The 15,601-nt window shown below is 41.9% G+C and overlaps 1 protein-coding gene across 6 annotated transcripts in view; it reads right to left on the reverse strand.

Moving 5' to 3' along the window:
* IL1R1 (interleukin 1 receptor type 1) overlaps nt 1–15,601 on the reverse strand; it is an 86,699-nt gene that overhangs the window by 17,193 nt on the left and 53,905 nt on the right. For 3 of the 6 annotated variants that reach the window (XM_073790967.1, XM_073790966.1, XM_073790968.1), the window contains exons 4-6: nt 2,648–2,882; nt 2,361–2,550; nt 1,430–1,598 (exon numbers count right to left, since the gene is read on the reverse strand). In XM_073790967.1, the coding sequence (XP_073647068.1) occupies nt 1,430–1,598; nt 2,361–2,550; nt 2,648–2,882 (594 nt within the window). Of the gene's footprint in view, nt 1–1,429; nt 1,599–2,360; nt 2,551–2,647; nt 2,883–9,898; nt 9,966–13,261; nt 13,366–15,601 lie in introns of all 6 variants that reach the window. The other 3 variants (XM_004322827.4, XM_033838102.2, XM_033838103.2) reach the window with 2 other exon arrangements.

Here is a 15,601-nt window from a genome sequence, read left to right on the forward strand (position 1 = left end):
TACTAAGGAGCTCCAGAAATTAATCTGACCTATCTGGGGCCAAGCCTGAGAAACTATGAATTTGAATGCCCAGTATTTATTCCGCCACAGTCAAAAAAAAAAAAAAATGTTAGCTCCATCAGGGCAGGATACTGTCTCCTTTGTTCCCTAATGTATACCTAGAACAGTGCCTAAAACATAGTAGATGCCCAATAAATATTTCTAAATCCACCTTTAGAAGAAAACAAAATACAGCCTCACATCTGATTAAGTATATTATTTCTATGGGATTCTAAGGGATCAGAAAGGTTGGCAGAAAGTATTTAAAACCCATTTGGCCTATTTTTAAAACTCTGTAGTGCCTGTTTTCCCCAAAATTTGGTCTGCTGGTCTGGTTGCAGTACCCCAAGGAAAACAAATCAGAGCTCCACAATGACCAGAGAGGGGCTGCTCAGGAACTCAGGATGGTTGTGATTCAAGGACTCCTGAAATTTACGAGTCATTGATGCTTGTAGGATGTAAGGAAGGAATTGATTCTGAGACAATAAAATTAACCTTTGAAGAAAAAATGAATTATTGTAGAATTGAGAAAACATAGCTCTCTGAAAAGTGATCATAATCTGGGTTTACCTGGGATAGGCCCTGTTTATCCCTGTTGCCCCAGAGTAATTACTGATAGAGACTGCTTTGACTTTCAAAGTCCTGGTTAAACGAACTCTGTTCTTATCTTACTGGAAGCTTAGAAAACCCTGGTATTTACAGAAAGGTTGAGCATTCTGCCCATCCCCGGGTAACTTGTAGGAGTGCCTTGGTTTTATTTTGTTGTAGTTTTTAATATGGAATATGGTTAATAGAAGACTCAGGAAGACTAACAAGAATAATCATGTACCTACTCATTTCTCATCTGTTTGGCCCCAGGCACAGGACCGCAAGCTGAGCACACTTGATCTCTCGCTTTTGCAGCAAGCTTGGAAGCTTGAATTTTCTTACAGAGGAGCAAACAGCCTCAGAGAAGTTAAGCGACTGGACTAACAGAGATCTAACAAGAGTGTAACTTGTGCCAAAGTTCATTAGCATCCATCCATCACGCCAGTGATGGCTAGACACTCAGACTGCCCAAGTGAGGGATCTCAGAACTGTCGTTCCTCCAGTGCCTCTCCAGAGAACCCTCTGGAGAAGCAGCTCTAGCCAGGCCAAAGAACGTGCCTCCGAGTTCAGCTGGAACACATAGCTCATCCTTGTCTGTTTGATCAGCACTGCCTCTGAAGTAGGAATGAGAAACACATACATAGCACGTAACAACAAAAACTAAACTAAAGCCAGGTGACCTCTGGCAAGTCATCAAGCTTCTCTTGGATTTAGTCCCTCCATAGACAGTGAAGGTGATATTAGAGTTATGGTCTCTGGGCCTTCCTGGATTTAAAATCCTAGGATTGGAGCTCTGACCCACCTAGAGTAATGAGTTTTATCGCCCGGGTGACATGATACTGCTTTCCCAAGTGTGCGTAGGATGCATGACACGTATAGTGCCCATTATGCGCCGTAGTCACGTTCGTGATGATGAGTTTATTTGTTATTCCAACAAAGTTTATGTTGTCAAGAAGTAGAGGTTTGCAGTCCTAAACAGAGGGAGAGGAAGGAAGTATTGAAAACCACTAATTCATATTTATATTCGTACGTATACGAATAGAAAGGTTCCTTGCATACAAGTTTTAATACTGCATTTTTTTGCAAAGTCATAATTACATTCCCAGGATTTACATTTTTATGCCTATGAGGCTTGCACTTTGAAGACAAGTGAAGACAAACTTACTCTGCAAGAGAAACACATTTGAGGAAAGAATGCTAACACCATAGCTGCTTAGTAATGCTATACTTCCATTCTTCACTGATATTATTTTGTATTTTTTAACCTCTACAAGATGACTCTCCATGTAAGCTCCAACAAGCCAGGTAGATCAAAGATACCAGAATATGATGTATTCCATGGAGTGCTGGCCAGTCGCCTTTCAGACAGTTAGAGGAACCACTAGGTTATCCAAGGACCACTTAATGTTTGTAATAAAACACAAAATAGTATCTTTGTAACAAATAGTTATTTCTTAAAAACCCTAAATTTATAATCATCCTTATCTTTAAACATCTTTTACTATACTTTTCTCAGCTCTACCTTATTAAACAAAAATGACGTCTTTTTAGTTAAGCTGCAAATTAAATGTGTACAGTCTTAAAACCTTTTAAAAACATCCTATTAAATTTCACCACTCAGGCAAAATAACATGCCAAAGGAAAAAGCGCTTTGCAGATTCATCCTATTGTCTGTGATAGAAAACTATTTTATTTGCTAGATGAGTAGAATGCCATATGTAATATAAAATTACCTTATACCACTGTATTTGGGGTAACTCATTGTTTTCATCTCTGAAAAAATCCAAATAAGGACATACAAGTTGTCCATCTCCTGGAATCAGTAGTCTCTGTGTAAAGACGGCTTGTGAATTGTAACACAAGTTAGGCTCATGCTGTACAAACTCTGCAGCTATTTTAGTTTTGAGGCAGTAAGTTGAATTGCTAAAATAAATCAAAATAGGTTTATTAGAAGATTTTTGTCCTTAACTATTGCAGGTACATACAACGCACGTTTGTAACATATTAATTCCTTTCTTACCTCACTGCACAGTAGTAATATCCTGAATCCTCTACTTCCGCAGGAACAAACCAAAGTTTATCTTTGTGCTGATGAATCCTGGAGTCTCTTTCGGTAGATACAGGTGTCTTGCTGTCATTTTTATACCAAATTATAGGGCCTTTGTGTTCACTTAGGATAAGAGGACATGAACGAGCATCAATTTCATGTGCAGACGAAACTAAAATAACTTCCTCTTCACGTTCCACACATTTATCTTTAAAAGGGAGAAAGGGAAAGTCATTTCTATAAGAAATTAGTTTCTTAATGTAATATCTAAATATAAACACACCAACTATTAAATACATTAATTTGTGTTATACGTGAGAGTGTCAGTAGCCTTATGATTGAGAGAATCATCTTGGAAGTCTAAAAGATTTCTAGTCAAATCCAGGATGTCACTTACTACTTGTGTCCTTGAGCAAGTTATTTAACCTCTCTCCTCCCCTCTTTACTCAGCTAAAACTTGGGGATAAGGTAGCAGGACACTGGCTGCTGGCTGCTTCAGTAAAAAGATGGAATAACCGTTATTTACCCTCCCACCTGAACAACTAAAAAATGCACAAAGTGTATGAAATAACAATGTTCAAGACATCGAACGTCAGGGAATGAAGGACACAAAGGAGGCGAGCCCTAGGGTTTTCCCAAATTACTGTGTAGAGAGCAATTCTAGGCCCTGACATTGCTGGGAGGAAATGCAGGCAAAACCCAGTGTTCTCTCTTGAGTTGAGGAGATGGAGCAGGGAATCCAGGTCAACCAAGAGAGTGGAGGGCAGAGTACCAGCGAGATTACAGCTGCACACAGAGAGTAAGCAAGCTTTGGAGATCTACAGGATCTCCCTCAAGTTTTCAGCTGAGTATCAATTAGCAGAAGCATGAAAGAAAGCTCCCCAAGGCCAGAGTGAAAATTGCCACAAGAATTAGAGTGGATGATACCCGGAGCGCACACGTGCCGGGAATGGTGGCTGTTCTCAACAGCCAGAATGGACAATCTTATCAGTCATGGGGCACCAGGTAGAGAACCCAGAAGGGTTTTGTCTCAGTAGATGGAGCAAGTTAGGCCTAGAATAAACCTTGTTCTGCTCCTGACTTACAAAGCTTAAAAGCAAGGCCTAAAAGGATCAACTATTTCCAAGTAACAACCCTGTAAAAGAACATAGCTCAAGAACGTTTTTAGTAATAAAAAAAATATCCAATGCCCAGCATGGTAAAATCTACAATATCTAGCATCCAATCAAAGATTACTAGGCATGCAAAGAGGCAGCATAATAAAGAGAAAAAAAATCAGTCATATCAAAACTGACCCATAAATGACACAGAGAATAGATGGAAAAAATTAAAATAGTTATTATCACTGTTTTCCCCTTGTTCAAGGGGCCAGATCAAGCATGTTGAGTAGAGAAATGAAAGAGATTATTTTAAAAATCCTAAATCAAACCCCTAGAGATGAAAACTACAATGCTGGCTTTAAAAAAAAAAAAGGATGTGATTAATGGCAGGTTTGACACTGCAGGAAGAAAAGCTTAGTGAATTACAAGATATAGCATTAGAAACTCTTCAAAACTAAACAGAGAGAAAAATAACAATGAAATAAACAGGATTCTAGTTAGCTGCAGCACAACTTCAATACATGTAATGAGAATCCCTGAAGAATAGGAGAGGTGGGTTGAACAGGAAAAATAGTTGAAGAAATACAAGTTGAAATTTTTCACGATTTTATGAAAATGATGTAGCCACAGACCCCAAAATCACAATAAAACCCAAGCATAAGAAGCATGAAGAAAAGCACACCAAACAAAGACAAAAATGACGCGGTCTTCTTGCCAGAAACAATACAAGCCAGAAGAGGGCAGAATAAAGATAAGTACTAAAAGGAAAAACATCATCTACCTAGAATTTTTCAGAAGGAGGCAAAATAAAGACTTTTTCATATTTATAAAAGCTACAAAAATTATCACCCATACACCTGTACTGCCAAAACATGTAAGGAAGTCCTATAGAAAGAAAGAAAATAGCATCGGATGAAAAATGAATCTCTATAAACGAATAAATAGCACCAGAAGTGTTTACTACCTGGGTGATCATAAAATAATTTTCTTATTATTTAAGTCTCTTTAAAAACAACGGAATATTTAAAGCAAACATAATGTCTTTTGAGATTTATAACATATAAAGAAGTAAAATGTATGGAAACAATAAGGCAAAGTTCAGGAAGGGAGAAGCAGGTATATACTGTTTTAAGTTTTTTATACTATTTGTGAATTGGTGTAGTATCACCTGAAGGTAAACAGTGATAAGTCATAGATGGATACCATAGGCACTAGAGTAGTTATTTTTTAAGTTATTAATATAAGCCAACCCAGAAGACAAAATAAATCATGAAAATCCTCAATCCAAAAGGCAGCAGAAAAGAGAAAACACATAACAAAGAATTAATGGTACAAGGTGAAAATAAAACAAGATCCTAAAATAAAACCCGAACATATTATCATATTTTTTTCATGGTCTAAACAACCCAGTTGAAAGGCAGAGATAGTCAGACCGGATAAAGAAAGAAGGATCCAACTATATGCTAACATACACACGAACTCACTCATAAACACACTTTAAGTGTAAAGACACAAATATGTTAAAAGTAAAAACGGGGAGGGGAGAGAAATATCATGTTAACGCTAATCAAAAGAAAGTTTGAATGTTTATTATTATCAGTCAAAGTAGATTTTACAGTGAAAAATATTAACAGGGATTAAAAAGAGTCATGAAATTATGATAAAGGAGTAATTTGTCAGGAGGTACACAGTAATCCTAGACATTTACTCACCTACTGACAGTGCTTCAAAATACATGAAGCAAAAACTGATAGAATTGCAAAAAGAAATAGAGAAACCCACAATTATAGTCTGAGATTTCAACAGTCTCCTCGTAATAATTGGTAGAACAAGTACAACAATTAGACAGAAAATCAGTAATGATATAGAAGATTTGAACAACACTATCAACCAATTTGGCATAATCAATATTTACAAAAACTCCTACCCAACAACAGCAGAATACACATTCTTTTTAACTGCACACAAAAGAACTTACCAAGATGTACTATATTCCTGCTTATAACCCAACAGTCAACAAATTTAAAAGAATTCAAAGTATGTTCTCTCTTGACAATGAAATTAAATTAGAAATCAGTAACAGAAAAATATCTAGTAATTCACCCATGTATTTAAAAGCTGAAAAAAACCCAACCAACAAACAAAAAAATCACCCATGCATCAAAGAAGAAATAAAGGGGACTTCCCTGGTGGCACAGTGGTTAAGAATCCACCTGCCAATGCAGGGGACACGGGTTCGAGCCCTGGTCCGGGAAGATACCACATGCCTCGAGACAGCTAAGCCCATGCACCACAACTACTGAACCTGTGCTCTAGAGCCTGTGAGCCACAACTATGGAGCCCACGTGCCACAACTACTGAAGCCCGCATGCCTAAATCCTGTGCTCCGCAACAAGAGAAGCCGCCGCAATGAGAAGCCCGTGCACCACAGTGAAGAGTAGTCCCTGCTCGCCACAACTAGAGAAAGCCCAAGCACAGCAACAAAGACCCAACGCAGCCAAAAATAAATAAATCAACTTTAAAAAAAAGAAGAAATAAAGGAGGAGATTAGGAGATGAGTCTTTTGACCTGAATGATAAAGAAAACACAGCATATCAAAACATACGGCATGAAAAGGAAACAATACTTAGAGGAAAATTGATAGCACTAAATGTATAAGAAAAAAAAAGATCTCAAATTATGACTTCGGATTCCATTTAAGAAATTTTTTAAAAAATTACACCCTAAGTAAGCAGAGGATAGTAATAGATCCAGGAGAAAAACCAATGAAATGGAAAACAAAAACAATAGAGAAAAAAATCAAAGATACCAAAAGCTAGTTCTTTGAGAAAAATCAATAAAATGGATAAATCTCCTGCCATACTGATCAGGAAAAAAAGAGAGGTGACATCTCTCATTCAAATGATTTTAAAAGAGTAATGAGGAAATATTATGAACAGCCTAATGCCAATAAATTCAACAACTTAAATGAAATGGGCAAATTCCTTGAAAGTACAGACTATAAAATCTGCCTGAAGAAGAAACAGATAACCTGAATAGCCCTACAGGTATTAAAGAAACGGAAAGTGTAGTTAAAAACCTCCCAACAACAAAAAAAATTTCAGGCCTAGATGGCTTCACTGGCATATTCATAGAAGGACCAACACCAGTTTTACACACACTCTTCTAGAAAACTGAAGAGTCAGTAACACTTCCCAGATCACTCTAGAGGTCAGTATTATTCTAATTCCAAAACCAAACAAAGACATTCCAAGAAAAGAAAACCACAAAACAGTCTTCATTGTGAACATAGATGCAAAATTTCTTTAAAATATCTTAGCAAATTGAATGCTACAATATATCAAAAAAGGACAGTGCATTGATGTACACAACATCCCCCCCCAAAAAACCACAATAAAACAAAACTAGGAATAGAAGGGAACTTCCTAAAGCTAATAAAGGACAGCTATAAAAACCTTACAGCTATCATATACAAGATTAGAAACAAGGTAAGAATGTCCACTCTAACCACTTCTATTCAACATTGTATTGGCAGATCTAATTAGTGCATTAGGCAAGAAAAAGAAATGGCATACGGATTGAAGAGAAAAGTAAAATGTCTCTATTTGCAGACAACATGATTCTCTATACAGAATATGCTAGGAAATCTACCGAAGACCTACAGGGTTTGTAAGTTGTAGGATACAATATGAATATGCAAATTTGAATGTGTGTGTCTATATTACCTAAGAACAATTAGAAACTGGATTTTTTTAAATGCCTTTTACAATAGCATCAAGATATGAATAATTTAGGATAAATGTGACAAAGGATGCATCAGACTGATCCAATGAAAATTACAAAATAAATTTAAATAAATTTTAAGAGATCTAAAAAAATGAAGACGTCTATACTTTGTTCATGGATCAGAAGACTTGATATTGTTGAGCTGCCCCGTTCTCTCCAAACCAATTAATACTCAATTCAATATTATCTTGTGATGATGGTTTCAGGGATGGATATGTATGTCAACACATCAAATTGTATACCTTAAACGTGTGGTTTATTGTATGTCTATTATAACCTCAATAAAGCTATTTAAAAACAGAAATGGAAATAAAAGTGGCTAGGCACTCAGCAAGGTACCTGCACTGATGGAGGACTGGTAAGTATTTAGCTCCGAGGAGTAACAGTAGCAATAATAACAGTGATAAAAGAGTAAACCTTAAGGTCTCAGCTCAACACACTCTCCTATTTATCTGGGGTTTGCTCCACCACTCCATCAAAACTGCTCTGATCAAAGTCACCTATGACTTTTAAGTTGCTAAATCAAATCGACAACTCTCGGACGTCAGCTTACTTAGCACATCTGCACTGGACACGTGTTATTCTCATCCCTGAAACACGTTCTTCACTTGGCTTTCAGGACATTTGTCTGGTTCTCCTCCTACCTTTCAGGCCAGTCTTTCACTGGTTCTTGGATGAATGGAAGCCTGACCGCCCATCCCTGGAGGGCTGCAGGGTTCACTCCTTGAAGTTCTTTTCTAACCACACTCACTCCCCAGGTAGACCCATCTAGTCTCAGGGTTCTAATAGCAGCTGCTTGCCAAGGTCTCCAATTTTATACTTCCAACCCCTGGCTCCAGACTGCTTAGTCAACATCTCTACTTAGACATCTAATGGACAGCTAACTTTAACATGTTCAGTCTGAACACGTGACCTTCCCCCCTCCCATCAACGGCAACTCCACTTTACATGCGCTTGGGCTGAAACCCTTAGTCATCCTTGATTCTTCTCTGTTTCTCACACCCACATCCAATCTCTGCAAATCCTGCTGGCTCTGTCCTCAAAGTATATCCAGACTCTGACGACTCACTTCTCCTTGTCACCCTTGAATAAGTTACCATCATAGCTTGCCTGGATCACCGTAATGGCCTCCTAACTGGCCTCTCTGTTTCTCCCTTTGCCTCCCTAGGATCTGTTCACAGTAATAAGAACCAGAATGAGCCTTTAAAATATGGAAACTCCCTGGCGGTCCAGTGGTTAGGACTGCACACTTTCACTGCCGAGGGCCCGGGTTCAATCCTTGGTCGGGGAACTAAGATCCCACAAGCCGCACGGCATGGCCAAAAAAAACAGAAAGGAAAGTTAGATCACCTCTCTGGTTTTAAACAGGGAACCTACACAGTCTTCCCACCTCAGAGTACAAGCCAAGATCCTTAGAGAGGTCTACAAGGTTCTCTCTACACAGTCAAACCTCCACCGCCCCCCATTACCTGAATGACCTCACCCTGTATCACATCCTTCACCACTCCCTCTGCTCCAGCCACAGCAGATTTCAGCCCCTGGAACATGCCAGTACTCCCGGCCTCAGGGCCTTGGCACGTGCTGCCTAGAATGTTTCCCCACCCCCAACCTGATCTCTATATAGCTCCCTCCTCCCGCTCCATCAGGTTCAACTCAAAAGTCAACTTCTCAGTGAGGCCTTTTCTGGCCACACTATCAAAAAATCCCCAAAGTGAATACTTTACTTTTCTGCTTCTTTTCCTCTCCACACTTATCGCCATATGACACAATATATCTTTACTTATGTAATGTACTGTCTCTCTCCCCCACTGGAATGTAAACCCCAGGCAGATATTTCTGTCTGGATTATTCACCACTGTAGCCCCAGCAGCTAGTGCCTGGCGCACGGCAGGAGCTAAATACGTTCGCAGCGGGAGAGGGAGAGGGGAAGAGAAAGAATGAATGAATGGAGAAAACACAGAACTGCCAGCTGTGGTTCATAAAGACTGCTTTTAACACCTCTTCTGAATGAAAGCCAGGATCTCCCATATTACACTCTTCAAGCAGCAACCAAGTGGGAAGAGGCCTGGACTAGACACTGGTGACGTGGACTATAGCTTTTGCTCTGAAACTAGCTGCATGACCTTGGGCTCTTAACCTCACTGGGCTTCAGTTTCCCGATGTATAAATGAGAGAATGAAAAGTAAAGATCTTGAAAGGACATCCAGCAATACAGTTCTGTGACTTGGGCATCCACAGACACACGTAAGAAAAATGACTCTGTTCAGCAAGGTACTTCATGTATTCTAAATAACAGATTTTCTTAGCAGACAGGAACACAAGGAAATGCTTAACTCACCAGCCTCCAGAGAAGAAGTCAGTAGAGCTATGAAACAAACAAGCCTGAATAATACTTTCATATTCTCCTGGAGAAACAGAGGAATGAAAGAAAAATTTTAAATGTTACTATTCCCCCAAACATCTCTAAAACTACACACACGGACTCCCCCCCGGTCCCACCCTTACCCGCAAGTCACACTGATGGGTTAGTCTCCCTACATCACTTAATGTGATCATGCTTCTGGACGCAAACTGGGGAAAAGGGGAATGAAGATTTTTAACAGAACTGGGGACGAACTCACACAACTTAAGATTAACAAAACTTCCATCAACTGTCCCAACGTTCATTTCCATTTAAATTTCCCCCAAATCTAATCTATGCTACACCCAAAATAGACTACCCACTAGACCCTAAACCATCTTGCCTCTACTTACATGGATGTGTTCCCCACCTGGAATGTACCCACTGCCAGGACCCACTTGCAAAGTCTCCCCATACTTCTAGATCCTGCGAAAGCTCACACCTTCGCTTTATAAGGTAAGACACTAAACCGTCTGTACGAAATGGTAGAGCTGCATGGAAATGCACCAGAAAGACTAAAAGAAATAATAACAGTATATCAAAATTGGGTTGCTTCTTGTGGTTGGTTGGTTTGCCCCTTCTCTGGGGCTTTTTATCTAAAATTTCTATAATAAGCATGTATTCATCTTATCACAAAGAAAACCAAAAATATAAACAAAACCTCCACAGCTCCTCCGAGTGGTTTAGAAGCCACACTAACATAGGAGCAGCTACAACAGGTATTGATCAGCCATAGGGCTACATAGTAAACTGAGGTCCTGGTAACCTAGCATTTCAATTCCCTAACACTCTGTCCATGTACTTGGCAGGGGGCGTAATCAGATGAGGCATTTGGCTGGTGCTGGAAGGAAAGCACGCCTGTGGCTTTATCCATAAAATATCCCTAAAATCATATCAATTGAAAAAGGAAAAAAGCACTCCATTTTGCCTACCTTTCTAAACTTCTCAGGCCCAAATTAAGTTAATGTTCAGTACGGCCCCCTTTACCTTTTTTGAACGTTCCTGTTCAGTGCTCCTGAAGGGGGACCTTACAACTACATGCAATAAATTCCAATCTCGTGCTTCCAGTGAACTTATGCACAAGTCTATTCAACAACCTATGAATTCCTAGTATTCCACAGGCCTCAAACCAAACTCATTCTCTGCACCAGCCATGCTCCCCACCTTAGTGACGGGGACAGCACTGCCACACTCCCACCCACCCAACGAGCGACCCAGGCTCAGTGACCCTGACACCCGCCATCCCCAGAGCTGTTCTCACCAGCCCTGAACAGTCCGGCTCCGGAGATCACCAGACCAGCCCGGTTCACTCATACCCACTGCTGATGCCTCTTTAGCTCAACAATCACCGGCTCCTTCCTGGATTAATTATGCCAACTAGCTCCTTATCAGTCTCTCTGCCTATGGACTTACTGCTTCTATTCAATCCAGGGATCTTACAAACTCATAGTTACCAAGTGATCGGTTCAAAGCGCCTTCACCGGCTCCCCAGTGCACCCCAAACAGTCCGCACCCCTCAGCAAAGCACACGGGTCCTCTGTGCTGAGGCTCTGACTGCTCAACCCTCCACCTTCCTCTCCCCATGCCCAGTTCATACGTCAGCCTTCACCTTGCCCAGTTCTCCAACCTCAGAGCCCTTGCCTTTGCTATTCCCTCCACCCTTCACCTGGTGGTGAAGGTACCTCCCCACCCAGCAGGTCTCAGCCGGGGTCACCCTCCTCCCACCAGCTCCAGGGAGCCCCCAGAACCCTTGCCTGGCCAGACCGTCTCTCTCTGGGCCCCTGCAGCAACCTGTGTTAATGCCTTCGCACTTTTCACTGCAGTTACCCTAGGACAGGGAGCCTCATGTGGGCAGGAACCATGACCCGCCTATCACTGCACTCACAGCTTCCAGAACTGTGCTGGGAACTCAGAAGCCCTTGATAAGTGCTCACAGAATGAGTGAAAAAATGAACTAAAGAAACAGCTATCCCCTCGACCCGACCTCAGGGGCAATGTCCAGGGCAGACCGCATAATTTCATGCTTCAAAAAAACGCTGTCCTTTTCATTTTACAGAAGATGAAATTTGCCTATATTCTTTTCTGTAGCCGTAAGTTAATTGCAAACAAAATATTTTAACTAAGACATCACAAACCCAGATATTAGTAACATGCAATCATTTGAATATTAGCTGGAAAATGTTCTACTTAAGAAGTGGTATTAAAAGGTATAAAAAAAAGGGACAGTGTGTTTTTTAAATACAGGCATACCTCGTTTTATTGCGCTTCGCTTCACTGCACTTTGCAAATACTGTGTTTTTTAACAAATGGAAGACTTGTGGCACCCCTGCATTGAGCAGGTCCATCGGCACCATTTTTCCAACAGCGCCCACTCGCTTCATGTCTCTGTGTCACATTTTGGTAATTCTCAAAATATTTCAAACTTTTTCGTTACTCTCATGTTTACGTTATTCTGTGATGAGGGATCTTTGATGTTACGGCTGTAATGTGTTTTGGGGGCACCACGAACCACACCCATATGAGACAGCAAACTTAACTGATAAATAGTGTGTGTGTTCTGACTGCTCCACCATCTGGCTGTACCCCCAGCTCTCTCCTTGGGCCTCCCTAGTCCCTGAGACACAACACTATTGAAATCAGGCCAACTAACAACCCTACAATGGCCTCTAAGTGTCCAGGCAAAAGGAAGAGTCAATCAGTGTGGCAAATTTCAGTGTCGTCTTACTTTGAGATTGCCGTGGCCACCTCAACCTTCAACAACCACCACCCTGAGCAGTCAGCAGCCACCGACATCCAGGCCAGACCCTCCACCAGCACAAAGATGATGACCCGCTGAAGGCTCAGGTGACCGTGAGCATTTTTTAGCAATGAAGTATTTTTTAGTGAAGGTATGTACATTGCTTTCTTGGACATAATGTTATTGCTCATTTAACACACCGCAGTATAGTGTAAACATAACTTTTATATGCACTGGGAAACAAAAATTACGTGTGACTCACTTTATTGCAATATAAGCTTTACTGTGGTGGTCTAGAACCAAACCCACAGTATCTCTGAGGTCTGCCTGCAAATGCAGGGAAAAAGAAGACAATCTAAGCGTGAGAGACACCCCCATCCGCATTCTCCTCAGTTTACCCCCAGCATGAGTGCAGTGATCCCTATACCTGATTCAAGCCTTGAAACCTACCTCAGAGCCATGAGACCACATTCCTTAAGTATCCTGTAATTCTGACGTTTTACTCACATAAATTAGCCTTCTCCCAAATTAGTCTAGATTAAGAGTATTATTATCATATTTACCTTGAACCTGTATTCAGATTATTAAATAAGATGGGAGGCTTTGACGTCTTGCAGTCTGGCTTATTAACTATTTCTGTAACCCTGAGGAGGTGTATTTTAAATTTCTATGATAGAAGGAAGTAAATAAAGGGTTAAAACATTTCCCGATTACCTGTTCCAGGCCAATCCATTACTCACATTAGTTTATTAAAGACACCACAAAATCAACTGAACTCTGCCAGGTGTTTGTTCATTTAGTCACAAGCTCTGGCTTGTTCGATGAGTGGGCGGGGGAGAAGACAAGGAAGGTGCCAGGCTGAATTCATACAGAGTGTGTCTGGAGATGTAATTCCAAATTAATTGTGGGCAAACAACGTTTAAGAATTGCAAGTCCAAGGACGGTGCGACCTTGGACACAATTCCTCCTGAGCTTCGGTTTCCTCGTCTGCACAGTTGGCAATGAGCTGGGTGACTATAGACCCCTTCCTATCTAATAGTCCATAGAATGCAGGAGCCCGGCCCCAGGGGTCCAGGTTTTACTTCGCCTGCCCTGGAACTGCTCTGGGGAAAAAGCAGGGGGGTGAGAGAAGCCCCTTCCCCTCAGCAGGGGACCTTCTGAATCCCTGTCAGTCTCCAGGATCCTAGGGCAAGGGGTTTGGCTCCAGGCCATGGGATGGGGGTTAAGAGTCCCATGAGTGCGGACAGTGTAGAGGAAGCAGGTAAAGACGTACCATCCAAGGCCAAACTAAACAAAAAAATGAACAAAACCCCCTGTAGGTCCCAAAATGATACAAAATTCCAAGGGTGAAGCCAAACCTGACTAGCCTTCACCCTGCTAGTCCTTGAAAGGCTGGGCAAATCAGAAAATCCCTCAGCGACATTTGTGTTCTGCTGTATACCAACCTATACAGCCTGTATACCAGGGACAAAAATAATTTTTAAAATTCAAAATAAATAAAGTGAAATATAAAACAAGAGCCCGCTCTTCAAGATGGTCACAATTCAGCCGTCAGCCACATGTGATCACGCAATACATCCCACATAGCCATCAGTGGCACACTGGATAAAAGTTCAGCCTCTGTGTCGCAGTTCCCCCTTTGGACAAAATGGGGATGATGATAACAGTATTTGTCCTTGAAGGCTGTGATTAAGTGAGTTGTCACACGTGAAGGGTTTAGAACATTGGCAAATGGTCACACTCTGAATTAGTTATCGTTAAGTCACCCTGTGCTCTGATGAGAGATGTAAGTTTTGGTAAAATGTTCTCAGGTATCCATTCATTTCTTTATTCATTTGCTGCCAAACCACAACTGTATGTTGAAGATCTACTACATGCCTGTGTGTACACTCGGTCCTGGGAACAAAACTAGGAATAATGACCCAGGGGCTCGAGGAGCTCCCCAGCCAGCAGGGAGAGTGGACATGTCTGCAGAGTTACACCACAATGCGGGACTGACTGTCCATGGGGAGAGAGACGCCCCGGGTAGGAGGGAAGACAGGGCCTAATGCGCCCTGCAGGAGGGCTTCTGGACCGGGTGAGCCTCACGGTGGGGAGAGCATGGGGGAGATTCATCATGTTCCGGAGCATAAGTCAAAGGTGAGGCGCCGGGAATTCCCTGGCGGTCCAGTGGTTGAGACTCTGCGCTTCCACTGCAGGGAGCGCAGGTTCGATCCCTGGTCGGGGAACCAAGATCTCACGTGCTGGGTGCGGCCAAAAAAAAAAAGTGAGGTGCCAAGAGGCAAAGCTGGAGAGATGGAAAGTGCCCAGGACACGAAGAGCCTTGCTGAGCAGCTGGGACTGCCGTTTGTAGGTGGCAAGACAATCGCGTAATGGTTTTAAGCCACAGAGTGGTACGCGATCAGATTTTCATCTTTTAAGGAAATGTTGGCACTCATGTGGAATATAAACGGGAGAGGTGTCTGGGGAAGGGCTGTAGACGAGCAGGGATGCAGGCATGAGTGGCCAGCAGTGACAGACAGACGAAAGGGGGCATATCTGAGTCCCACTCAGAGGCAAGCCAGAGAAGGGGTCTGGGACCCACCGGCCCTGATTCCCTCAGGTGGGACCAGCAAGGGCAGGGCAGGTGAGGAGGGAAGGTTCCGGCACCCACACAGCCGAGGAGATGCCTGGGGGTGTCGCTCACGGCACCACCGGCCTGGGTCTCCTGAGACCATGTAACAGAAATCAAGAATTCGATTGTGAGGTGGAAATTCAGTGACGTGGGCATGGAACCCGGGACGATCTGGAATTGAGGCAGCTCAGACCTGCACTGGGAGCCACCGTCACATGGTCACAGCTGAAGCTGAGGGGGAGGCAACCCTGAGAAACTGGGTGAGCAGTGCTTTTTTTTTTTTGCGGTA

The sequence above is a fragment of the Tursiops truncatus genome, chromosome 14, assembly GCF_011762595.2.
Source record: "Tursiops truncatus isolate mTurTru1 chromosome 14, mTurTru1.mat.Y, whole genome shotgun sequence".
Taxonomy (NCBI): domain Eukaryota; kingdom Metazoa; phylum Chordata; class Mammalia; order Artiodactyla; family Delphinidae; genus Tursiops; species Tursiops truncatus.